The sequence below is a fragment of the Phaenicophaeus curvirostris genome, chromosome 3, assembly GCF_032191515.1.
Source record: "Phaenicophaeus curvirostris isolate KB17595 chromosome 3, BPBGC_Pcur_1.0, whole genome shotgun sequence".
Classification (NCBI taxonomy): Eukaryota; Metazoa; Chordata; class Aves; order Cuculiformes; family Cuculidae; genus Phaenicophaeus; species Phaenicophaeus curvirostris.
The window spans coordinates 48393554-48421542 of record NC_091394.1 but is presented as its reverse complement, the minus strand read 5'-3'; the positions used below and the strand labels follow the sequence as shown (position 1 = coordinate 48421542).

The window sequence follows — 27989 nt, the reverse complement described above, 5'->3', positions numbered from 1 at the left end:
TAAGGGGCATGGTTTAGTGTTTGATAGGAATGGTTGGACTCGATGATCCGGTGGGTCTCTTCCAACCTGGTGATTCTATGATTCTATGATTTATTATATTTATTTTCAACAACATTCTAAGAACATTAGTCAAATACATAGAAAGTTTTGTCCAAATGGGGAGTCAGAATAAAATGAAAGAGCACAACATATCCCTTGAAGGAATTTAAGCTTGTTTGTAGAAAGAGTTGTGAGAGATACATTTACTACAGATGAATTTTGGACAATTAAATAAATACCTCTATGGGCCTCTGATCTTTAAGGACCTAACAGAGGGAAAAGGACTTAGTACAAAGGCAAAGTGTATTTTGAGAGAGTAACTTTGATAGCAGTGAGGTATTTGCATCAGCAGTGCCAAGGACTACATCTGAACTTGTTTCCCAGGGAGACAGGATGTTTTCCAAGAAGAATATCATCACACCTTGAAATAGCAATAGACTCCCCTTGCAGAGTAGGAGAGAACAGCCAAGAACAGCTTGATATTTATGGAGGCTGTTTGGTGTAGGGCTGTATTTATTTATTTACATGCTTTTAGTTGTGTAACTGAAAGCATGGTCCCTCATTTGTAGAACTTTGCATAGCCCTCAAATCACAGATATGTAACATGTGTTTGCCTTCAGATTTCAGCTATAAACACCTGCACCTCTGGTAACAAAAGTGATTTGGCTTTTACAGCGGTTCTTTAAGGGGACCCAGCTTCCTTGACTGACGGCAAGCAAAGAAAGCATTGAATGCTTGTTCATGGGAATTCTGAGAGCAACAGAGACTTCGTCTTTCCTCTACTGTGGTGCCTATAAGGTGAGGGATGTCACAAAAGCATATAGCACTCAGAGTAAGCTGAATGGAGCAGAACATCATGGTATGATGCATCTTTATTTATCCTTGGCAAAATTAATCTCTGAAAGTCCAAGGAGTTATAACTGGATCAAGCTGAATTAATTGTTTATCTTTTATGTAATCATATATCAAATAATGTATTGAAATCTAAGAATAGCGTACAGTGAACTGCGTTCCCTTCAAACTGTGTATCAAATGGGGCAGGGTAGAGGTTTTGAATTACATCAGTGCCTTCAGCCTCCCCCAGCCTTACGAAGAGTGAAGACATAGGACTGAGTAGAAAAAAAAGAGAGGGGAAAAGTTACCCTAAAATAATTACGGACTTAAAAAGAAACAGGGCTCTGGGGCATAGCAAGTACAGTGAAATGAAGGAGGCTACTCAGTCTCTCTGTTCCAGGACAAAATGTGCTCTGTTCTTCCCTGAAAGAAGTTTTTCTGACCTGGTTTAAAATTCCCAGGGTATGAGATTTGGCATCTTCTGCAGGGAGCCTGTTTCAAGGTCTCACCTCCTTAACAGATAAAAAGCTTTTTGTAGTCTGTAACTCACTTCATGGTTGAAACAGAGAACCAGAAACAGCATGAGGGGAACTGTTCAGTCACAGAGTCTGAACTTTTGTATGGACCAGATTCGAAATGTGAGACATCTGAAATGGGTGAATTGCTCAGAGTGAGAGCAAAGTGAACTGATTGCTTCTTGTCCCATCCCTCTTGTTATCTACCCCAAAGTCCACATTTCCTTCATTAAATGTGTGACAATCTCCTTTAAGAATATGAAAGTGACCACATGGGGTGAGACCAGAGCTCCTTCCAGCCTTTAGCCTGTCTCTATCGCCTGCAGCCCATGCCTCATGAAGAACATACAACAGACAAGCACATACTAATATTTTCACCAAGGTATTGTGTCATTTCCCACTAATTTGTGTTTTAGTGAACAAAGGTCTGAACTTGTGTTTTTATAGTCATTGATGCAATTTTCTTACATTCATTTGATTAACTGCTTTCAGACTGCATGCACAACATCCTTGTAATATTGAGTTTCATGGTTTCACAGTGAGTAAATATCTCAATTTTTGTTCTGACTATGCTACCTGCTTCTTTCTTCCCTTCTTCTCTTTCCTACAAAGGAGACACAGCTCCAGGAGGTTGTCAGAAGACAAGAGCAGAGTCAGATCTGAAATGAAGTAAGCCTGTCTGTTTTCTTACGCTGAGCTATCCTACACAATGAAATAATTTCTCTTTTTATGACACTCTCTCATATAAAATTTTCATTGACCAGTTATTTACAAATAGAGGTTTTTCTAACATGGCAAGATATAATTTGAAGATGTATAACTGGAATATTTGTATTCATCTTATCAACAAAAAGGAAACATCTATCGTATCCTCCTCCTTGATGGCAGTGTAAGTCATGACTTCGTAGTTTGGAAAGGCAAGAGTGTGTCTGAGAGATTCCTGGCCTTGGAGTGAGTCTTTTAAGCCTATTTATTCATGGAATTGCTGCAATCTAGGACCATAGTTTGTGGAAAATTCCTTGTGAAGCTATATTTCAAACCAGAAAAGGTAGAGCTAAACCCATACATCATACTGCTGTGATTAAAGGATGGACAAAATTGTGTCTGATGCCTCACAACTTGGCCCGACGAGGTTCTCGAGAAATACCAGTTTTAGATGGCATCCTGATTCATTGCCTAGGAGAACAGCAAGTTGAGTCTATATACATTCATAAATTCTGCCTGTAGAGGGCATTGTGGTAAACTGCCTGCTCATCCAAGTTCATCATGGACTCCTTTACTGAAGAGGTTCAGCTAGGCACCCAGATTCAATGATATGGATCATGCTTAAAATGCTAACTTTTTTTTTAAAACAGAACTTGGGAGGGCATCTAAAGCACTGTGAAGAACTTTCTTGCCATTTGAAGAAGAAACCAAGATGTTTGTATTCTCTGTCCGGAAACTCACTGGAAGCCTAAAGTCATTAGTAATTTAAAATTATAGTTACATCTTTTTTACTGTTAAGTCTTTCTCTTTATGTACTTTATGACTCCATCCAGGATTAAGCCTGTTACACACAAGAAATAAACTGAAATGTAATATTATGTAATTATCTCAAAAGCTTTAAAAATTAGACTAACGCTGAGATATAGATTGCTCATAATTCCCTTGAAATTTTCTATAAACATTAAAAATTCACAGGACTATATGATTTTGAATTCTTCTTGAAATACTTGACTAGTTATCTATCATTCAATAGTGCTCTCACGTTAAATAACACTTTTCTACTGTAATATATACAAAGTTCATTCCATTATTTCTGCTCTGAGGCAAAAGCACATAATTAGCCTTACCTCATGGAGACATAGTGCTACTTTCAGGCTTTTCAAAATTAAATTTATAACACAAAACATGTTTAAATGTATCAGTTCTTTTCTGTGAAATCAGGAAAAAAAATCATTTTCTGGACTATAAAAGACTTTATAAAAAACATCACACAGATCTCATTAATTTTGAAGGGAATTAAGCAACTTTTTTTTGTGAAATCTAGCTATGAGTCAGTGTTTTGTGAAAGTCATTACTGAATATTTTCTGCAAACTGAAATTGTCCTCAGATTATTCACATTTGCTCCTCATTGCCTCTGAGTGTTCATTTAAGTCCCAATAAGCTAAGTGAAGAGCACACTCTTAGTATAAATTATCAGACAAATAATTACAAGCTATTCAGGATTTGCAAATATTTTTCGGACTGGCAAGAAAGTAGCCAATTACTACTGTGGACAATAGAACTATATATTTGTCAGCAAAACAACTTGTTTGATTTGCTCTGTTTTTAAAATAAATAAGCATGGACACATTAGTGTATATTTATCAAAGATGTATAAGTATTAATCAAGATTGACATTTGCTCTAGAATTTAGATCAATGAAGTTCTATTATTCTGGAAGGAAAATTCCACTGCTGCAGAAGTGATATTTAATATCTGTATTTGTTGTTTGGTTACCAATAGAATACAAAGTCATTGCTCCAAAATAAAGGCTGGGGAGTCTTTTCTGAAAAATCTTTCTTTTTTTTTCAAGGAAAAATGTCTTTCTTCCCACTGCCATTGATATCAGGCAATCTACCAGAAAGTAATTTTGACCATTGTAGACAGAAACCTGTTTGGGACAATCTCAAGTGAATGTGAATAATAGCAAAGACTGAAAATATATCTGATAGCTAAATATTGTTAGGAAAACTGTTATTCTGATGGAATTACATCCTTGGGGTGCACATTTTCATCACAAATGGAGGATGTTAGTTTGCAATATTTAGAGTATCAATACATTATTCTTTCTCCTGATGCTCTGATCATTTAATAGGCTAAGTATTTTTGGCATCATTAAGCCTAACATTCCCAAGAGAATCCCTTCCTGATAATTCAAAGTCTTTTAAAAATTCAAATGCTGGGCCTCTTAATGTCACATTCTAAGATACTTGGGAAGCTTAGTTCTGGGAAACTACCAAATCTACTGGCATTGCTCATTTTAACTGCAGAAGATAGGACAGACTATCTAATTTCCAAGGGGAAGATTGCAGAAAGTAACCACTGATTCATTGAGGAGGTGGTAGTACACATTCTGATATGCTATCTTATTGTCAATACGGGAGAATATTTCTTGTTCACAGGACAGGTATTCCAAGTAGGATTCAGGAAAGGTTTGCTCCACAGAGAAGCACAGGAATGAGAGCTGTCCTCATGGAAAACCACATTAAGGTAACTGTTTCTTGCTTGCAGTTGCTCTAGTACAACAAAACTTGTAGGTGGTGTTGAGACTGCACCTCGAATACTGTGTTCAATTCTGGGCCCCTCACCACAAGAGGGATGTTGAGTCCAGAGAAGAGCAACAAAGCTGGGGAAGGGGCTGGAGAACAGGCCTTATGAGGAACGGCTGAGGGAACTGAGGTTGTTTAGCCTGGAGAAGAGGAGGCTGAGGGGAGACTACACCAGTCTCTGCAAGTACCTGAAAGGAGGTTGTAAAGTGGAGGGAGCTGGCCTCTTCTCCCAAGTGACGGGGAACAGGACAAGGGGAAATGGCCTGAAGCTCCACCAGGGCAGGTTCAGGCTGGACATCAGAAAAATACTTTTCGCGGAAAGGGTCATTGGGCACTGGAACAGGCAGCCCAGGGAGGTGGTTGAGTCACCATCCCTGGAGATGTTTAAGGGACGGGTGGATGAGGTGCTGAGGGTCATGGTTTACTGGTTGATAGGAATGGTAGAACTTGATGATGCTGTGGGTCTTTTCCAACCTAGTGATTCTGTGATTCTGTGAGTGTATTTTACTATTGCCACTACTGCCCAGGGGAAGAGGATGGAGAATAATGAAAACTATTTAAGAAAACAGACTTTATTCTCTTGAATAAAAATGGGAATGGGGAAGGGAATTTGAAGCAAGTAAGCATCAGCCGGTTTCATTGCCATTTCCTCTGTTTCTAGGTAACCCTCAGATCCTGGGGTCCTGATATTTCCGGAAGCATATCTGGCCTTAGAGATGGTGGAGGGGGAAAGCAGGTTCTGCCCCCAGAAACTCATTGTCATACAGAGAAATTACTCCATGCAAGTCACCACTACTGCTGATTAACGCAGGTTGTAATTCTGTATTCTCAACATGGCTTTTCTTTAGCCTTTAAAGTAATAATAGCAAATTTTATATAAAGAATACAGCACTATAGGAAAGGAGGGCAGTTGTCTGCACTGAGATGCTCTGCATTTATCTAACTAATGTGATTCCCTGTAGGCCTCTGAACAATTACTAATCAGCTCTCTCCCCCTCCCTTCCTGGTCCAGAATAGCAAGGGGAGGATTCTCACAATACTTCAGTGCCCTCAGCGTGTGTGTGCATGTGTCTGGTCGTGCGTGCGTGTGGAGAGGGTATTTTCCTTTGCAGTCCCTCAAGACAGCACAATTCTACTAGCAGTGTGTTATGACATCTGTTTTTACAAACTCAATAAGGTTCAGCATGCTGAGAGGCCGGGGTGGTATTGATGGATGAACCCACTACAACAGCATGATAACATTCTGCGAGTATGCACAAGGGATTAAGCAAGACACCAGCCCACTTCGACGAGGTCAGGCTGTGCTCAGAATCTGAAAGGATGTAATATTAATGTCTATCTAATTGCTGAATTTGTCAATGCAGTGTTGCCATTAAACAGCCAGCCATCTGGACCCCAAGGTTTATGTGATCACAGCTGATTGTCAAAACAATGGCATTTCACTGACCTTAAGAAATTTAATTAAAATGTTGTATTGCTTTCCATGCAGTAAAGGTACACAAACTGTTAGCTAAGAATGAGTTTGCTGCATGGGCTGCTCCTTCTCTTTTCCAAGCCTACAGTGTAAAATAATTTTAGTATAGACATATATTCCTGGTAAAAGTAAAATAACACATGCAATGGCACTGACACTTTGAGCAAGTCACATTTTCTTGTTGTATGTTCTAATGATACAGCAACAACCAGAAGATATTTTTCCAGAAAAATAAGACCCTGTGATTCTATGAATCTCTTTTTGATTCAATAGCTTATTTAGTACATTCACTGTTCAATTTACAGCTCAGAAGGTGCTGTAGTACTCCTCTGTTTCAGAAGTAAACATTTCCAAGGATAAAAGTAGTTCTAAATACTAATATTGATTTGCTTTATCCTCATTTAATCAGTGAGAACCTTGACTAGTTAGAGTGGCACAATCTCAGAAGAAAACCTCCACCCACAACCTGGACTGATAGTAGTGTGTGGGATTATTGCTTGCTATGACAATACTTCTACCTGTTTCTGGCCTCCAGCACAAACTTTATACCTTTACTGAAATGGAAAGAAGAGTTGCAAAGAGAAATGTTTGCTAGAAGACCTGCCACAATTTCAGCCTCTGAGCTCAGAGAAGCCCCACTCCATGGTATGAGGACATATATCCAGTAGGGTAGGAAGAAATAGGAGATACAGCAATGTCTCTTTCCCTGGGTGCAAAGGGAGGGCTTTACCATCACCACCTATGTGCACAACTGAAACCAATCACATTCTCTTGCCAGCCCTGTAGATACATGCCTTGAGCTTCTCAGCATCATGTCACACTGTGTCCAGGTGAGTAACGTTTACCCTTCTGTTATTTAAACCAGCATGTTAGAGGCCTTAGAGGCCATAGTAAAAGCTGAAAAAAAAAAAAAAGAACCACCTTTTTTTTTCAATCACAACACCCTAGGGACAAAGGAAAGTGGGACATAAGGGATTTCTTTGGTGACTGAGCTCCCCTCTCCATATTACATAGCTTTTTTCATAAACGCGTCAAATGTCATCTTAAAACAAGTTAGTATTTCTCCTCGCCAGACTGGGAGGTTGTTTGAGAACTTCAGTGTTCTTGTGGTTACAAACCGTTCTCTAATTTCCATCTTAAATTTATTCATGGCCAGCTCATACCCATTTGTTCTTGTGCCAATATTGCCTTTAGTTTAAACAGCTCTTCCCTAGTGTTTACCCTCCCCATGAATTTATAGAAAGCAATCATATTCTCTCTCAGCTTTCATTTTGCTAGAATGAAATCCAGTTTTTCAAATCTCTCATAAAATACACTCACTCTTCCCTGGACACATTTTCTCATCTGCTCCTTTTACACTGTGAATTCCGCTTTCTTGAATGGGGTAAGCAGGGATGCAAGCAATATTCTAGACTATGTCTTGCAGATGCCCTAAAGAATGACAAAGGTACTGCTGTTCTTCGCTAGAAATCTTCCCTGTAAGATGCTGTTTTCTCCTCTTACAGCAAATTCACAGAGACATTTTCTCATCATGCTGTGGGCAGCTGGAACACAAACACATCCTCTGCAGTACAGTTTGCTGATTTAAACTTGATAATTTTTTATTTAAAAAAAAAACGTGCACCATCTGGAATTCAGTTCATTCATAGTGCTCTCCAGCCTTTCTGGGCTATTTCTTTTGAACTTACTGTATGCAGTGAATGCATACTAGTGGGGAACGTTCATTGTAATAGAAGAAATATGTTGCATTACTTCAGCATTTTCTGTTGTGCCAAGATGAGGTTAAAAATAGCCATAAGAGAGAAGTTTCTGAAGTAACTCTACTGTAGACCATATCATGATTTAATACAATGGCATTTCAGAATGTGGAGAATTTTATAAAATCTGTCATAAACATAACCAGCACTAATGTGTTGCTTTTGCTGTAATGTTTAAGGAGAGAGTTGCTTTCAAACACTCATTGGGCATAATCTGCGCAGCATGCTTATTGTTCTGTCACTTGTAAACAAAGCACAACTTCAACTTCTATATATATTTGTTTAACCAAGAGTTCTTTTAGTAGAAGAAGAATCTTCTGTAAAATCAAATTCCCATCCAGCAATTGTTACCATATCCACACAACATCAATATGCGAAACCACGGCATGTGCGTGAATGTATTGTTCTCCAAAACTGTGCAGTAGCAAGTTGTTAAACATATGTACCTTGTTTGATATTATTAGATCCTCTGCTGATGGCAGAGGACCAGCATTGTTTCAATCCAGTAGATCAGTCCTGCACATTTGTAATGCGTCATTGGTAGAGTGTGACAAAATGATTTGAAATCAGACACTGATTAAAATGCGTGATCACATACTGGGAATACTGTTAGTTAGAACAAAGTTTTTTCTACTGTGAATCCTTCCACAAAACTGACTGTCTTGAAGGTTAGTTGTAGTACATATTTTTTTATCCCAGCCCACCAAAAATGAACTGTAGATACATTTCTCATCTGTGAATTAATTATCCTGTGGAGATCAGTCAGTGAGCGCTAGAACATGCTATTTAACAACCTTTGGGGAATTGGATCCTTTTTCAAATTCACATCAGCTCTTTATTAACGTGGAGTTTCAGGGTGGGGATGGGGTTTGTGATAAAGGTCAGAGCTGCTCATTAGAAACCTAAATGGAATATGGTAACACCGTTGATCCTTCTAGGATTACAGCTTATGAAAGTGAAAAAGTATATGCATATATCTACATGGTAGGGGAAAAGGAGGGTAGTTGTATAGTGTTGTAACTTGTTTCTCTCAAGTGAATATTTATCAAAATACTCTGGTACAGGCCTTCCAGTAATACCCGGTTACTTCATACCACAGTTAGGATCTGTCCCACAGGCTGCTCTTCTTTTCCCCCTCCCCAAGAAAGAGGTTTTAGACTAGGCATTTCAGTCAGTGTAAATAGATGAAAACATGTACTTTCAGCTCTCAGTGTCAGAAGGAGGAAACCATTTGCTCTGAAACTTGAGTGCAGGGCAGGACCAACTTTGGAAAATGTTGGCAGTGGGTTATGTCACATAAACACTGAATCTCAGCTTCTGAGCTGTTGTAGCCCTGGAGGAAAGGCAGATGACAGCTGTCAGTATCTTCAGCTTTCACAGAAATTAATGTTCTACTGTATGAAGTCCATAGTCCATGAGGATTGAGGCTAAGCTGCTCTGTTTTCTTGCTGACTGTTGATCTAGTTATGAGTATCAGGTCTCTAATAAGGGCTTGACATGCACAGTGGAGTCTAGACAGCTGGCACAAGGGGGCTCAGATGCCTCTCAGAAAAAAAACTAGTGTAGTTTTTAATACTGGATCTCATCTTCTGCTGGCAAATATTAATGTTACTGCATACATCAGTTTATCTGCCATGGGTAACACTTTTTGAAGCAGGAGCCTTGATGGAGCACCATGCTGGAGAGTAGCCACTACAATGTTATTGGCCCATCCCTTCTCTACAAAAAGCACGAATGCTCTCAGTAAAAATGCAAACAAAAAATATTAAAATGTTACAGACGTGGAAGACGGGCACACAGAAAAGCAAGGGATATTTTATTTCATACTATGCCAAATCCCTGGGAAACCTATTCATATGAATAGGTCCTACTTGAAGGGCTGACGGTGTGACCGCAATAGAACTACTCCCCAAGGAAGGTAAAATTACATGCCTGCAAGCCGTGAGGAAGAGTCCATTTTACACTGCTGATTCTAGTGCTATATACCAACCCTTCACTGCCTAGCCTCTATAATTTGTATCAGCATTTGACAGCTTGTTGACAGCTCATTAGGAAAAAACCACATGTGACCAAAGCGCTCCATGCAAGCAGAGAGATCTGGTGTCTTATTGTGAACAATATTGAAATCTAAACCAGATATCGAATTGCAGGTCAGAAATCAGCCCAATTAGTATGTCTATTAAAATATTTTAAAATGTATTTAAATTATTAACTAGTATAAAACACAATAGCAGTAGCAGTAGCTACTATTGTGCAGTAGCTGCTATTTTGAGACCCTAAGCTGTTGTAAACAGCAAATCAGAGGAAACAAGATAAGCTTTTGGATTTACTTTTTCCTGAAGAAAGCTTTGGTGTAATATCGATGGCTTTAAACCATGTCAGCTCTGTCATTGAACAGGAACCATTTGGGGTCAGGTGCCTCTTGTCTCATTCCTTACTGCAATCGACATTGAATGTGAAGTTAAGTCTTTATTGCACCTTCACAACAGCAAAGGCAGTACCGTGCTAAGCACTGTAAAATTCAAGCACATTTGGTTCTTTGGATTTTTTTGTGACACTGGTTAAATTTAAATTAGCAGTTCAAGTTTATATTTCTGTGTTAGGATTGGCAATTCTGTTCATTCATCTCTCTTCTCAAAGAGAATTCTTGAATTAAGGGTATCATAGGTCTTCCTAATGTAATGCAGAGACTGCAAATCAGATGTGTAGATTTGAAACTTCTCTTAGAAATTGCTGCATCCTTAATCTGAATGATGGTTGGTTTGTTTTCTCTTTTAAATTTCTTTGCAATATGAGATAACCAGGAAGCCACGCAAAGAAAACTTCCCTTCTTTTTTGTTACTCTACATAATTTTTTTAACTCTTGACACATTTATGGAAACATCAAAGCAAAATTTCAGGCTAGAAGTGATTCCATATACAAACGCAAATAAAGACATGTAGCCTAGACCCACTAGAAAATGTTTTGTAACTTCTGCTGTGCAAAGACAATCTGACTGCATGTTTTATAGACCCTTCTAGATGACGTGGTTATGTCACTGAAATGGCAGTCATAGAGGGTAAGCTACAGGTAGTCTTTTCCAGCTCTGTACTCAACAAAAAGAGAAATGCTTGCACAGGGCTGAACTAAATTATAGCCTGTGCAGACCATGGGGTAGATTCCAATCTGTCAAGTTCATAAGCCTTCATTGGAGTCCCAGTAGCGTGTTGACTATTTTTCAAAGCCTGTTTTTAAATTACTGTTGCAAATACTTGGTGGAAGGCAAGAGGATCTAGAATTTTCTGTTTGAATAAACTTAGAAGAAAAAGACCTCTGAGCATAACAGCTACTGCTCCTTCTGAGGACATCAAGTGAGGCCTTTAGGGCAATAAAAACAAAGAAAGTACATTTTACAAAGCAAGATGTGTAGAGCAAGATGAAAATAAAAGAAGAGGTTTCATTCTTAAGTTCACAAGATTGATAACCCAAATAAGGACACTCAGAACAGGTATGTCTATTTAAATAAGATACCGTCAGGAGAACCTTCACAGAATAAAATATAAATTTTTTAACAAAACAGCTAACAGCTATGTGCACACACTCTTAGTTTAGTGAATCCAAAATAATAAGTTTGAAATTAATATTCATGTCCTTTCATGTAATTATGTTCATCTTTTTAGTAGCTCTTGATCACTTCTGTCTTGCTTATAGAATGACTGTAAATATTCTCATTTTGAGAACAGAACAGCCAAACACTCTGTAAAAGCACAGTTTTATTGCTTGCTGAGTAAATGATTTGTATCAGGCACCTATCATAGAATGAAATTTAAAAAAAAAATCCTGCATCTATTGCATTTACGTGACATCCCATGCATTTGGCAGAATTTTTGCACTTTATTGCTGGCACTTCAGGTTTAACTTTTTGTTCTCTAGATTAGTCCCTGACAGTCTGCCTGCAAGGAGATGTAGTGTGTTGTTTCCCAGCAACACATACTCAGGTGGCGCTTGAGTGTCTGGTGCTCTGAAGCTGCTGGATCACTTAGGAAAAAAGACAAAAACCAAAACAAATCCTGGGTACCTCTAGCTGCTGAAGAGGAAACACTCACTGCATTTTAGTGTAACGTAAGTGCTTTTTTCTTGTAGGCCTTTGGGAACACACCAAAGCCGACGATTTGGGGATGATTCTGAGATCCCTGCTATCAGGAGAAGATTTTAGATTCCATTGGTAAGCTTCACAGGCATGACCTCACTCTTACTTTACTTCAGGACTGCCTGGGTTTTTTCCAAGCTTTGGTAAAACTTTCTTTTCCCTTGCTTTCCTTCAGGTACCAGCTGTCTCCATTTTTTTACATTTTGAGCACTGGCACATTACCTGTAAGATGACATTCAAGTGCCTCTATCCTTAGCAACATACAAATGCAAAGGTGTAGAGGTATCTGTCTCACAGCTGCACACAATGTGTATCATTGTAGCTGCAGAGGAGACTATATCAAAAAAGGGATGAAATGCAAAAATTTGTTTGATTTAACTTTTAAAAAAATCTAGTATAAGATAACTTTCTGCTTCTTAAGGGGGATAGCTAAGGGAGGAATGAGGTGTCCTTTCTTGCTGTCAGGGGTTCTCAGTTGCTAGCTGGTTGTGGTCATTACCAGCCAGCCTTTTAAGCAGAGCATTTCATTGCTTTATTTCATCAGTTGTAATAAGTGCCTCACTGTTGCTACCCAATTATTTTCTGTCACTATGACAATCGTAGTTTCATATAAAATTCTTAATTCAACGGCACCCTTCAGATGTGCTAAAATCATACTTTTATCCAGACAGGTCCTGTAGATACTAGACATCTTCTGGAAGTTGTCTTAATATCCTGAATTGAGCACTTTTGAAAATGTGTTAAGTGCTGTTCACTCTGTTTTATCAATTCCCATCTTTACAGAATCACAGAATAACCAGGTTGGAAGAGACCCACCGGATCACCGAGTCCAACCGTTCCTACCAAACACTAAACCATATCCCTCAGCACCTCGTCCACCCGTGCCTTAAACACCTCCAGGGAAGGTGACTCAACCACCTCCCTGGGCAGCCTGTTCCAGTGCCCAATGACCCTTTCTGTAAAGAATTTTTTCCTAACGTCTAGCCTAAACCTCCCCTGGCGGAGCTTGAAGCCATTCCCTCTTGTCCTGTCCCCTGTCACTTGGGAGAAGAGGCCAGCACCCTCCTCTCTACAACGTCCTTTCAAGTAGTTGTAGAGAGCAATGAGGTCACCCCTCAGCCTCCTCTTCTCCAGGCTAAACAACCCCAGCTCTCTCAGCCGCTCCTCATAAGGCCTGTTCTCCAGCCCTTTCACCAGCTTTGTTGCTCTTCTCTGGACTCGCTCCAGAGCCTCAACATCCTTCTTGTGGTGAGGGGCCCAGAACTGAACACAGTATTCGAGGAGCGGTCTCACCAGTGCCGAGTACAGAGGGAGGATAACCTCCCTGGACCTGCTGGTCACGCCGTTTCTGATACAAGCCAAGATGCCATTGGCCTTCTTGGCCACCTGGGCACACTGCTGGCTCATATTCAGTCGGCTGTCAACCAACACACCCAGGTCCCTCTCCTCCAGGCAGCTTTCTAGACAGACTTCTCCCAGTCTGTAGCACTGCATAGGGTTGTTGTGCCCCAAGTGCAGGACCCGGCATTTGGCCTTGTTAAACCTCATGCCATTGGACTCTGCCCAGCGGTCCAGCCTGTTCAGATCCCTTTGCAGAGCCTCCCGACCCTCCAGCAGATCGACACTTCCACCCAGCTTAGTGTCGTCCGCAAACTTGCTCAGGGTGCACTCGATGCCTTCATCCAGATCATTGATGAAGACATTGAACAGGGCTGGACCCAGCACTGAGCCCTGGGGAACCCCACTTGTCACTGGCCTCCAGCTGGATTTCACACCATTTACCACCACTCTCTGGGCCCGGCCATCCAACCAGTTTTCCACCCAGGAGAGTGTGTGCCTGTCCAGCCCAGAGGCTGACAGTTTCTCAAGCAGAACGCTGTGAGAAACTGTGTCAAAGGCTTTGCTGAAGTCCAGGAAGACCACATCCACAGCCTTTCCCTCATCCAGTAGCCGGGTCACTTTGTCATAGAAGGCGATCAGGTTAGTCTGGCAAGACCTGCCTTTTGTGAACCCATGTTGACTGGGCCTGATCACCCGGTTCTCTTGCATGTGCTTCATGATAGCACTCAAGATCACCTGTTCCATGACTTTCCCTGGCACTGAGGTCAGACTGACAGGCCTGTAGTTTCCTGGGTCCTCCCTGCGGCCCTTTTTGTAGATGGGCACAACATCAGCCGGCCTCCAGTCCAGTGGGACTTCCCCAGTCTTCCAGGACTGTTGGAAGATGATGGAAAGGGGTTTGGCCAGCACATCCGCCAGCTCCTTCAGTACCCTAGGGTGAATCCCGTCCGGCCCCATAGACTTGTGACTGTCCAGTCGGGCTAGCAAGGCTCTGACCACCTCCTCTTGGATCACGGGAGCCTCATTATGCTCCTCTAGCTCCTGGGTTTGTACACAGACGGAACGACCCTCCTTACGACTAAAGACTGAGGCAAAGAAGGCATTAAGTACCTCAGCCTTTTCCTCATCCCCTGTTACTGTTGTCCCTTCTGTGTCCAATAGGGACTGTATGGTCTCCCTAGTCCGCCTTTTATTATTTATATATTTGTAGAAAGATTTTTTGTTATCTTTCACTGACTTGGCCAATCCAATTTCTAGCTGAGCCTTAGCCCTTCTGATTTTTTCCCTACACAATCTCACTTCCCTCCTGTAGTCCACCCAAGAGGCCTGTCCCTTCTTCCAGAGGCCATAAACATTTCTTTTCTTCTTGATATCCCTCAAGATCTCTCTATTCAACCAAGCTGGCTTTCTCCCCTGCCGGCTTTTTTTCCGGACCACAGGGATGGCTTTCTCCTGAGCTGCTAGGACCACCCCTTTGAAGAGCTCCCAGCCCTCCTGGGCTCCCTTGCCCTTGAGTACTGTCTCCCATGAGACTTCACCAACCAGCCTGCTGAAGAGATCAAAGTCTGCCCTCTGGAAATTTAATGTTACGGTCTTGCTAACCACCCTCTTCACTTCACCTAGAACAGAAAATTTTATAATCTCATGATCGCTTAGTCCTAGGCGTCCACCTACCGCCACATCCCCTACAAGGCCTTCTCTGTTCACCAACAGGAGGTCCAGGAGGGCACCTTCCCTGGTTGGTTCATTCACCAACTGTGCAAGGAAGTTATCTCCCACGCACTCCAGGAACCTCCTAGACTGCTTCCTTTCTGCTGTGTTGTACACCCAGCAGATATCAGGCAGATATCAGGCAAAGATATCTTTGCAACTGTGCTTCTGGTTTTTTTTTTTTTAAACTAGTTTCTATACATTTTAGTGTGGTAGATTAATTGTCTTTTCACACTATTTTTACTCTCAGGTTTTTAAAGTTTGTTGTACTATTTCTTATGCACAGTTAGGCCCCAAATCAACAAGAAACATTTGAACAGTTTACTCTTCTGTGATCTTTTATATTCAGATAACAAGCAGTATTATGTAGTGGAATTCTAGAATTTTCAGGAGTCACCTAAAGATGTGATGATTTTTCCACTTGATACCATAACATGATGGTCATCTTAGTCTGTGACTAACACTTGTGAGGTGATATCCTAGCTCTGTGTCATTGCTTTATTTTTCTTTCACATCCATAGCATGTTAGGAAGGAATTTATACACTAGTCCACAGAAAAATATATCACAATAATATTGCAAAATACAGGTCAGATGTTTGTATCCACAAGCAATATCATGTATATATACCCACAGATTGACCTAATGAGGAATGAACCTCTATGACGACCTTATTCAGCACGCTGAAAGCCACGTATGATATACTTATCTGCAACAAATTAGAGGTCTGAAATCTCCCCTATTAAAAAACTCTACTAAGCTTGAGAGAAAAGATGTATTCCAAAGGACTCTCTCTGCTCATCCCCAACCAAAACCAGGAAGGTGAATATTCATTACTTGAATATTACTTGAATATTACTTGAATATTCATTACTTGTGTTTAATAGTATCCTCAAAACACACCTCCTTCCAGCTAGACAGTTGAAGCTTTGCAGAGCTTTCTCCCTTTGAAGCCCTCTGCTCCCAGACCTTTTTGGGACTGTTGTTTTTGCCGTGTTCAATAGCTCTTACCTAAACTGCTGGTTGTTTTTTTGTTTTGTTTTTCTTATCAGTAATGTTAAATCAAAGCACTCCATTTGGTTTTTACCTTGGAGAAAAAACATAAAAGAAATGGGTTCTCCTGAGACTTTAACAAGCATATCAGAGCAGAGAGCAGAGGTGGAGCCACTTGCAACCAGCATCTTCTCTTTGAAATGTTCATGCCCAGCAACCACATTCCAAGATCATTTTAGTGACAGCAGGGGCGCTTTCACATTTCAGTGTGTTCAAAAGTTCAATCGAGAACAGTTTTGAAATTTTAATTGAAACCGAAAATAGAAAGGAGCCCAACTGCCCTCTGTTGATCACAGAAATAGGGAAGATAAAAGAGAAAAATTGACACTATGTAACAAAAACAAGCTCTGCAGGGATTTTCACTGAGCATCTTGCTGTTGCTACTGCTTGGTAATTTTTTCAGTGATCTGCTGATACAGTCTAAAAGGGAGTTTTAAACTGAAATTTCCCAATATTTCTTGGGGTTGCCCCCAGCCTTCCAATTGCATGTGCATGGATTTTTATTCTGTAAATAATGTCTGGAGGTAAGCTTGCCCATGTCACCAGAATACACTGAATATTGATGGGACTGGAAGGGTTGAAAACTTTGAGTATCAAAGCTAAATCCCATAGAGTTGTAAAGGGATGTAACACTGCCAAGCTTCAGGCGCCCAGGGGAAGGCAAAGGCCACTTTATGAATGCAAACACGCTTTGAGCTCGTATAGGACATTCTCATCTCTTGTTACTCATTACATGGTTTAGTTTCTTCTTTGCGAAGTAGCTTTGAAACTGGTGTTAGCAACCATCAAGATTAAAGGCTGCTTGACTGAATTCCATCTCTGAAAAAGCCTACAACAACCACAAGCAGGTAACCTGCCACAAGCATGCACTTTTAAGTAAAGAGAGTCTATTTAGATGTACATGTATTAAAAAAAAGAAAAAAAGAAACCGTCTGATTGCCCACCTCTGGAAACTTTAACACATCTCTGTTCGGGTTGTGGTATTTTCAGCTGTTATAAACATGTTGCTAAGAAATGTTAAAACCAAATGATTCTATGATTCTATGAAAAGCAAAAGTCTTGATTATAGCAGAATTTATTAATTTAATGTTGTAATTAAGAACATGTTAAGGTTAATAAGAAATGTATTTGAATATCGTGTATCATAGATAAGATACATGTATATCAAAATGAGTACTGGTTGACAACAGTAGGTTATATATTTGGAATAAATGTTAGCACATTGGCTAACAGAAATAAGCACGTTATTCGAGACTAATGTTAATTTTAAATAAGACACAGTCATCTCAATGCTCTCATCCCATCTGTTGCCAACAGCAAAATATAAATTATGAATGCCATTTTTTCTCTTCTATTCTCTCTTTGCAACCCCTGCAGAAGTTTCATTGAAGACTTTTATGCCTTTTGTAGGTAAGGATCCCAGCACGCAACAAATAATTTCATTTGTTATACTTCCATGTTCTTGAAGCAAAGCAAACTAAGGGCAAAACCCTTTCCACTCTTATTAAAAAAATACATGCGTGTCTGTAGCACTTTTGTCTTTGGAGGAGATCAGGTATTATGCTTCCATTATGCAATGTCACAATTCAAAGTAGTCTGAGCTCCACAGCTAGGGCGGCAGAGACCACTTCTGAATTTCCTTAGATTTCCTTATGTTCATAACGAATCATGCCTGCAGTCCTATCCACATCCCCACAGGGACGTGACAGCAGCAGCTTAGCCAAGCCATTCTCAAGCAGGAGAGGGCATTTGACTGAGGATACTGTCAGCCTGAAGTGCTATTTCCTCTCAGAGGAAAAAGAAGGCAAAAGCTTCAGAGAATTTTACATTCATGAAATAGCAGCTGGTCAGTCAGTGTTTCTTTCATGGCATCATGGAGAATTATGTAGTATTATCAAAGACATCACATAGTTCTTTTGAGATGTATAGCAGTATTGTAGCTGGATAAAACCCATGGTGCAGTGATCTCCTGGATTCCCACTAGAGCTAGCTGCTTCAGATCTGCCTAAGGAGATCTGACATGAGCTGTCTGAATGGAGTTCAGGTAAGCCTCTTTCTGCCCAGCTTGCAAATGCTGTGAGCTAGAAGCAGCCAGGAGCCTGGCTGCCTTCTCAGCTTAAACAATGGGGTTGTCTGGCATGGTGCAAACTTTTGGGGGGTTTTTTAATGTGCTTCCAAACTGTTCAGCTGAAAAAAATCTTTAGACTGGATCTGCTTTGAGAATACAACAGCTAAATGGTCACGTAAGTGACCTGTACATATTGGCCTTTACTCATTTACCAGGTTATATTAATTTTCACAAATAGTGTAGCACCCAAAAAATCAATTTTACATACAGCCCAGCACTGACGAGTAAATTAAGAGGATTTCAGTATACCAACTAGGTTGTTCAATGCTTATGCAATTTGCCACCCAGTGAAAAAAACCCAATGTTTTTATTTCTGACCACTCATCTTACCAGTTCAGCCTATTGCTTTTACTGGAATTGCAGCCAGTAACTTTCACATTCCATAATTTGAAATTACTATGGCTTTTCTATCTCTTTGATTATTTTCACTGTGTGAGATTAATCTCTGACTCTGCTTCCTGAGTTGATGTGAGGTGTGTTGAAACAGTTTTCTGTCCCTTTCATCAGATTTGTTTGAGAAGAATGACAACTGTAAAATGGCAACCTTATTTTATGGCAAATGAAAAACATGACATTCAATGTGTTTCTGAAGTCAATGCAATACCACAAGTTTTTCTACTGTCATTTATATTTGCTGTTTAATTAACACATGTATACATAGTTGAAGAGATTAATATTTGCCTGTCACTGCAGCATCCAACTCTGCTTGCTGCAAGCCTGCCTTATCCCTGATCCCTTAAAAGAAACAAAGACTTAGTCCATAAGGGAGTTTTATTTGATGAAGTTTTATGGCTCTGGGCCAAAACCAGAGGTAAAGGCTTTTCTGCAGGACCACTGAGGTAATGGGGAAGATTCCAAGCCCCTCATTAGGAATACAGAGCCTGATGAAACAACATTAGGACAAACAGAGGCACTTTCAACATCAAATCTTTGAACTGAAAACTGTGCTCCAGGGGCACAAATACAAGCTAAGACAAGGTAACATAAGTTTATTTAGCTTGGTTTAATATTTCTTCAAAATCTACACTTGTAGTAACTCATTTCACAATTTGAAGCCAAAGGGAAGTACTGAACTCTTTTTTCTTAAAAAAAAAAAGCAACAAATACTCTTCCTGGTCCTGAGATTAAGTAGTTCAGCCAATAATATTTATGAGTGTTTAAATGTCTTTATGAAAAAAAACCCAACACTATGGTGAAAGATATTCCATGCTGTGATTTTAACAGTTTTGGTTTCTATGTCTAGATTGTCTTAATGCCATGAAATATCACTCATGGTGAATTTCTGAGACTGGGAAATAGCAGGAATAGCAGGCTGCAGGACATGCTCTAGTAAACTTAATTCATATACTCTGCAGAGTATATATATGCAAGACACATAGTTCAGCCTAACTCAGAAAAAAGAACTTCAGTGTCCCATTTTGAACATAAAATTAGATAAGATTCATCCTTTCAATTTCTGATGTCATGTTAAATTAAGCAAATTATTTTATTTCAAATAAACTTGATCAGAAAGACTGCTTCCGTAGGATACATTTTAGGTATTCTATATTGAGTTTGTCCAAGCCAAAATCTAAATACTGTTTTAAAAGTCACAGGGATGTATTCTCATGTTTAAATCTTTATTTCTCTTTGACAATGTTGATGGTAAAGCTCAGGAATAAAAGGCAAAGTTACTGTTTTAATTCATACTGAGGGTGGCAAAGGAATCTCAGTTTAGCTGTTGCAGTTTCTGATACAATGATTCATGAGAGACACTAGATTGGAGCAATTTAATTTAGGAGAGCATTACATGGAAACATTATTATTAGCTTTTTTTCATTTCTCTCTTTTTTTTCTTATAATCTGTGTATATAATCTATGTATCACATTTATCTGCACAATATATGTTTTCTCTTCCACATTACCCCCTCATCCAAAATGATTATTATGTTAGTTTTGCTCCTGAAAGCGTTAGTCATATGAAACTGCACTAAAATAATTTTCCTTTTCCTGCCAAAGGAAATGAAAGCAAAAAGACAACTACTTTTCCAAGTTGTAAAATTGTATTTTTATTAACGTGAAGCAAGCTAAAGCAATAACTCCTGATGATATGCTTATAAATAATATATAAGTTTATATATATTGGGCCTCTCCTTTTTTTACATCACTTCAAACCTGGAGTAACTTCACTATAGTCAATATATTTATAAATAAGGAAAGAATCTGAGCCACTATGTGCCTATGAATTATGTATTACTGGCCGGAAAACAAAATTAATTTTTTGCATGCATGTTTGCACTGATGAGTGTGAATGAATGGTGGTGAGATGTCAGAAAGTAAGTAAATCATTCTCCACAGCAACGACATTTTCAGTGCCAGTCTGACTTCTGATACAGTCAGATCCTCTTCTGTCCTAGACAGTGTTGAAGCCAGCAAAGTTTTAGCAGGCACACCATCCAAGATTTCTCACTTGTTTAAAAGTCTTCGGCAGCTTGGAAAATATTCTGAATATTCTTTTTCTTCCAACTCTTTCTCAAGCTAGGAAGTTTATGAAAAAAACATACTTAAGGAAAATTAGTATTATGGCCAACACTAGATTCAGATCCATTTTGATTCCGTAGCCCAGTGCAAATTTTTTATACGTGTGTTGCCTAAAGTGCTGCTAGGTTCACGCTGAGTCAGGGTCAGACTTCCACTTCTGGATTCACAGTAAAACACCTGACTTGTTCCACTGTGACCTTCAGCAGGAACAAGTATTTGACTCTACAAATCATGCTGGTTTTGAATGTTCTTCCCTGGTGCCTTAGAAGAAATGGATCAGCTCCAAACTTCCTAGCAGGTATGCCTAAATCCTGCCAACTGTTCTTCCTACATAAAGAGAAGAAATTTAAGTCCATCATGCCAGGCTGAGACAGAGATGGCGGCTGTTGAACAAAACATGAAGAATGCTAAGACTAGGGGTTGGCGATCCTGGAAACAGAAGTGGACATATCAAACTTGGAAAAAATCTTTGCATGGGTACCAAAGTACAACCAGGTAGTCTATCTGCCCAAGAGGGGCAGTGAGTCTGTGCAGGTCTAGTGAAATGGTCAGCCACAAATTCAGCTGCTGTCATCTGTAGACAATCTATATCTTCAGGTGGATCTTTGGGGGTTTATGTTTAATGTCATATAATTAAAATCAGTAAGTAAGGAAACACTATGTGAATCATAGTGGAAATGAGCTTCCTTTCCTTCAGACCAAATGGATATGTTAGCTGAGGGTTAAGTCAATAAAATACAGTAATATTACCTAGTTTTAGTTCTGTACTTCTTAAGATTTGTTTACCTACAAAAGGTAATTTCTATTAAGGAAAGTTATGAACTGAAAATATAGCTGCTGTTGCTGAATGCCTCCTAAGAATATCTATACATGGGCTTATGGATGCTTATGGATAACTCCAGAGATACAAGTTAGAGTAGAAGAAAATCAAATGGAAGGGAAATTACTTTTTGTTTACCTGCCTTTTCAGTTTTGATCATAAATAAGTTAAATGTTATGCAATCACTTGACAGTCAGACCCCCGACTATCTTTCTTGCTAGTAAAGCATGGCAAAGAATGTACCGACCAGACCATTATAGAATACCTAGACTTCAGGATATTTTAAACTTTTAAATTTGCCAGTTGTTCTGAGAGAGCTAATAGCTAGCCTGATTCTGTCTGAAATGTACCTATCAGCAATGCATACTTATTTCTTGAACTAACATATTTCTGTAAGGAGGAAGTTTTACCAGGTTCCAGCTTGATTTATATGGATATGAACTTGGGCTTCCTCTATAATCCCAGAAGTCCTCCAAATTTACATACATTTGGTCTGCTGCTGCCCTGATTATGGATCCTACAGGTACAAATAATGGATGGACACTGGAATGAGTGCAGACCCCTCAGGAGTCTGCAGCAACACATGGTTCCTCTGTTGCTTAGATCAACAAGTTCTGTGTCATCTTCCCTCTGCTGCAGGCTACTGTTAAGATCTGGATTTTGAAGCTTGCTTTCTTTACTTTCTCCCTGCTTACATACTTACATTCCATGCCCCCTCAACAATATAGAACAATTTTTGAGGTGACTGTGATGAGAGAAAATGTGCCCTGGTAGTCAGGATTTTCAAATATTCATTGATTTATTTATACTTCTATGTAATAAATAATTTCTGCACATTATAAATTGGTCTATTCAGAGCTGGTTTTATTACTACAGACTATTGTGAGATAAAACTTTCCAAGTGCACAGTGAGTATTTCATCAGATCAGCACTTCCAATTCCTTACAACTTATGCAAGACCCCACTTCTTTAATTCACGTAGCTGAATAAATATCTGGGGGAAAAAAAAGAAAGAGAACAAGAATATTGTTTTTCATATGAAGCAGAAAACATAGAAGCAGCTGATGAGCTGTTCTATAAACAGGTGGGGTTAATCTCTAGATCAATGCCTCTCGTTCTTGTGGGAGACTTCAATCTTCCTGATATCTGCTGGAAGTACAATACAGCAGAAAGAAAGCAGTCTAGGAGGTTCCTGGAGTGTGTGGAAGACAACTTCCTTGCACAGCTGGTGAATGAACCTAGAAGGGAGGGTGCCCTCCTGGACCTGCTGTTTGTGAACAGAGAAGGCCTTGTGGGGGATGTGGCAGTAGGTGGACGCCTAGGACTAAGTGACCATGAGATGATAGGGTTTTCTGTTCTAGGTGAAGTGAAGAGGGTTGTTAGTAGGATGGTAGCATTAAATTTCCAGAGGGCAGACTTTTATCTCTTCAGAAGGCTGGTTGGCAAAGTCTCATGAGAGACAGTACTTAAGGGCAAGGGAGCCCATGAGGGCTGGGAGCTCTTCAAAAAGGAAATCCTAGCAGCTCAGGAGAAATCCATCCCCATGTTCTGGAAAAAAAAGCCGGCAGGAGAGAAAGCCACCTTGGTTTAACAGAGAGATCTTGAGTGATATCAAGAAGAAGAGAAATGTTTATGGGCTCTGGGAGAGGGGACAGGCCTCTTGGGAGGACTACAGGAGGGAAGTGAGACTGTGTAGAGAAAAAATTAGAAGGGCTAAGGCTCAACTAGAAATCAGATTGGCAAAGTCTGTGAAAGATAACAAAAAATCTTTCTATAAATATATGAATAATATAAGGAGGACTAGGGAGACCATACAGTCCCTATTGGACGCAGAAGGAACAACAGTGACAGGGGATGAGGAAAAGGCTGAGGTACTTAATGCCTTCTTTGCCTCAGTCTTTAGTTGTAAAGAAAGTTGTTCCCTCTGTGTACAAACCCAGGAGCTAAAGGAGCAAAATGAGGCTCCCATGATCCAAGAGGAGGTGGTCAGAGCCTTGCTAGCCCAACTGGACACCCACAAGTCTATGGGGCGGGATGGGATTCACCCAAGGGTATTGAAGGAGCTGTCGGATGTGCTGGCCAAAACCCTTTCCATCATCTTCCAACAGTCCTGGAAGACTGGGGAAGTCCCACTGGACTGGAGGCTGGCTGATGTAGTGCCCATCTACAAGAAGGGTCACAGGGAGGATCCAGGAAATTACAGGCCTGTCAGTCTGACCTCAGTGCCAGGGAAAGTCATGGAGCAGGTGATCTTGAGTGCTAACATGAAGCACATGCAAGAGAACCGGGTGATCAGGCCCAGTCAACACGGGTTCACAAAAGGCAGATCTTGCCAAACTAACCTGATCACCTTCTATGACAAAGTGACTCGGCTGCTGGATGAGGGAAAGGCTGTGGATGTGGTCTTCCTGGACTTCAGTAAAGCCTTTGACAGAGTTTCTCACAGCATTCTGCTTCGGAAACTGTCAGCCTCTGGGCTGGACAGGCGCACACTCTCCTGGGTGGAAAACTGGTTGGATGGCCGGGCTCAGAGTGTTGGTGGTAAATGATGTGAAATCCAGCTGGAGGCCAGTGACAAGTGGGGTTCCCCAGGGCTCAGTGCTGGGTCCAGCCCTGTTCAATGTCTTTATCAATGACCTGGATGAAGGCATTGAGTGCACCCTTAGCAAGTTTGCGGACGACACTAAGCTGGGTGGAAGTGTTGATCTGCTGGAGGGTCGGGAGGCTCTGCAAAGGGATCTGAACAGGCTGGACCACTGGGCTGAGACCAATGGGATGAGGTTTAAGAAGGCCAGATGCCGGGTCCTGCACTTGGGGCACAACAACCCTGTGCAGTGCTAGAGACTAGGAGAAGTCTGTCTAGAAGGCTGCCCGAAGGAGAAGGACCTGGGGGTGTTGGTTGACAACCGACTGAATATGAGCCAGCAGTGTGCCCAGGTGGCCAAGAAGGCCAATGGCATCTTGGCTTGTATCAGAAACGGTGTGACCAGCAGGTCCAGGGAGGTTATTCTCTCTCTGTACTCGGCACTGGTGAGACCGCTCCTCAAATCCTGTGTTCAGTTCTGGGCCCCTCACCACAAGAAGGATGTTGAGGCTCTGGAACGAGTCCAGAGAAGAGCAACAAAGCTGGTGAGGGGGCTGGAGAACAGGTCTTATGAGGAGCGGCTGAGAGAGCTGGGGTTGTTTAGCCTTGGGAAGAGGAGGCTGAGGGGAGACCTCATTGCTCTCTATAACTACCTGAAAGGAGGTTGTAGAGAGGAGGGTGCTGGCCTCTTCTCCCAAGTGACGGGGGACAGGACAAGAGGGACTGGCCTCAATATCCGCCAGGGGAGGTTTAGGCTGGACATTAGGAAAAAATTCTTTACAGAAAGGGTCATTGGGCACTGAAACAGGCTGCCCAGGGAGGTGGTTGAGTCACCTTCCCTGGAGGTGTTTAAGGCACGGGTGGATGAGGTGCTAAGGGGCATGGTTTAGTGTTTGATAGGAATGGTTGGACTCGATGATCCGATGGGTCTCTTCCAACCTGGTTATTCTATGATTCTATGATTCTGTATTGAGGGATGCAGAATTTTATCCTCTCAAATATTATGGAATCTGAACTCACAAAAATCAATGTGGAAAAATACACTCATTGTGCATAAAAATTTCATGTAAGTGGGGTAAAAAGAGTTAGAAAAAAATGTGTAAATAGAATTTGGAAGCTTCCTAAGGGCAGACTTGGAGAATTACTATCTAGTGGTTAATCTATCATAAATCTTTGCATAGCAGAGACAGGGTCTTATGTGCCTGCTTAGGATCCAGTACTTAGTAAATAGTAGGGAAAAGCTGGTTTTAGAATCTGGATCAAATTTTCAATCATGCTATAAGCTATGTTTCAAGCAGGACTAAGTATCTCACACAGACTGTTTTTTACAGATAAATCTCAAATGCCATGGACCCTTTGGCCTACCTACCTGTGGAAAAACATGGGGGTCCATAGTAGTGCCCAAAGAGGGCTGTAAAACAGGTGAGATCCTGTGGTATATTCTTACAACCTTTCAGGAGTGTGATTCCCTTGGCACATACTTTGAGAGGTCAAAATAACCTCACACATGTCATGACTGACAGTTCTTTTGCTGATATTATTGCAGCTGACACTATTTGGCATATTTTTTTCTTAACTACAGGCTCCTCAAATTATTTGATTATGTGAGAGCTTCAGTTTACATCCCTGGGAAAAAAAAAAACCAACCAAAAAAACCCAGCTCTGTGTGGCTGCCTAGATCCTCTGTTGCAATGATCAATTTGCAAATATGCTGGAATCACTGTTTTACAGTCCTGGAAGCCAAAAAAAGAAGGAAGGGTTGTTGGCAGAAGGGGAGGCAAAACTTCAAAATAAGAAACGAGACAAATTCAAAACAATTTCTGATTCTTATGCAAATCTCATCACTTTCACTAGCTTGAATTGTGACTTCTGAAAGCTAGGAGCTGACAGGTCTAGGAGTTTGCATTTTTACTTCTTTTTTAAATGTGATCCTGATCTTGTGGGGTCTGAGCAATGTGACATCTAAATATGTTGTTACGAAGCAGATAGGAATGGTTGGACTCGATGATCCGGTGTGTCTCTTCCAACCTGGTTATTCTATGATTCTATGAAAACCACTGTGAACTTCTCTGAGACTTGCCCAGGGCTGCTGCCATCCCTCTTGGAGCACTTCTGTGTATGGGGGTACATGGGACTCTGTGGGACACTGGCTGGCACCAAGGAGGCAGTGCAAGGTCTGACAGGGTAAAAAGAGAGAATGGAGGGGTTCAGTAATAAACCCTCTTCCCTAACCACTAACACTGCTCCTAGTTCATATACAGAACAGACTTCTGTGTGCATCTGTGTTTTGGTTTTGCTTCTGTTTGATTTCTGAGAGGCTAAACCTAGAAAAGGTACCCAACTTTCACAATAAAGGAAGAAAACCCATCCTGTGGATTTTGCCAGCCCCCTGCTGTTTAAAGGCTGTCCTCAGTAACCCTGAAGGGGAATGGCTTCAGGGACATGCAAAATCCACAGAAGAGCTCAACTCAGATGTTTCATCCCATCTAATTCAGCCAGTAGGGTCCCTCTTGCACCTGAAACATGGACAGCAGCTCAGCACTTGCACCCTGTGCCCCTGGTCAGCTGTGCCTAATAAACCTGGATAAAGCCAGATAACCTCATTAACTCTCCTTCAGTAATTTTTCTCAGGCAAAGTTCATTATTCTGGTTTTCATTGCTTAAGGAAACAGACTGCTGAAGCAAGCTCCCAGAGCAGGCAATGAAAAGCAATAGGTGAGAAGAGACTGTGAATTTTCTACCAAAGGAAAGTCTTTTCCTTCTCTTCTCTTTCTATCTTAGCATATGAGAGTTGCTCCCATCATGTTAGTGACAAGTGGGCTTATTAGTAACCTTCTCCTGGTGGCTAACAGGAATTCTTCTCAATCTACAGTTCTCCCTGGGTAATTCAGAATATCCCTCTCATGCTTCCTCTCAGCCACAGACACACACTGCCACCACCAGATCAAATGGGTCCTTATAACAAATTGGGGGGTTTTAAAGTAGTGCAAAATGGCCAAGTTTGGCTTATTTTTAATAAAACTAGCATTTCTAGGGTGCTGCACTCTGATACTGGCAACCCCTCAACAAGAGCTGATTAGAATTATTCTGTCAAGCAATAATTTTGAGCAAAACTATGCGTACGTGTAAAAAATTCTGATTTTACTGCTCCCTGACTTTCTGCTGGGAAACAATTTAGAAAAAATATTGCTTAGCTGCTTTTGTTATTCTTTTGTTAAGAATTGGAATGTTTAATTTTGTTGATTTTAATTCAAGGTTTTTGAAATTAAGTCTAATAATATATTGAATGGGGTTTTTTTGCCAGAGTAAAGCCTTCAATACCACCTCTGTTTGTGGACAGTCTTTACTGAGGGGGATATTGCTCCTAACACATTCTAGTTTTAAATCTACTCAGGCTATAATAGGGCAGCAGAAGACATACAGTTCAGTCACGAGGCCTGAGCATGGTGCAGAAAATAATCATTGGATCTCCGAGACATGTGTGCTGATGCTTTTGATCTGGCTGTTACAGGTGCTGTGAGTCAATGTGCCACTTATGGAAGAGCAACGTTTCGACATTAAATAATCAAAAATACTGATTTTTTTTTCCTAGTTCCCAATTATTTACATACTCCTTTAAGAAAACATTAGATTCATTTTTTTTCCTATAATTGGTAAATTAAAAGCATCCTAAGGTGAAATGTACTTTGAGAAATACTCTACCCACCAAGAGGTCCACTATACTAAAGATTCTAGATATCAGAAAACTATAAATTTTGTGTACATATCATGATTAACTATTGCCTCTATAA

General features: G+C 40.5%; 2 protein-coding genes across 2 annotated transcripts in view; both read right to left on the bottom strand.

The window, feature by feature from the left end:
* The window catches only part of LPIN2 (lipin 2), a 492308-nt gene that overhangs the window by 69672 nt on the left and 394647 nt on the right, over positions 1-27989 (bottom strand). The gene's annotated exons all lie outside the window — the stretch shown is intronic.
* ENOSF1 (enolase superfamily member 1) lies at positions 12006-14659 on the bottom strand (the record flags this gene model as incomplete). Its single annotated transcript, XM_069853170.1, has 2 exons — positions 12006-12089; positions 13337-14659. Coding segments are annotated over 2 exons (1407 nt in total), but the record flags the coding sequence as incomplete, so codon positions are not given.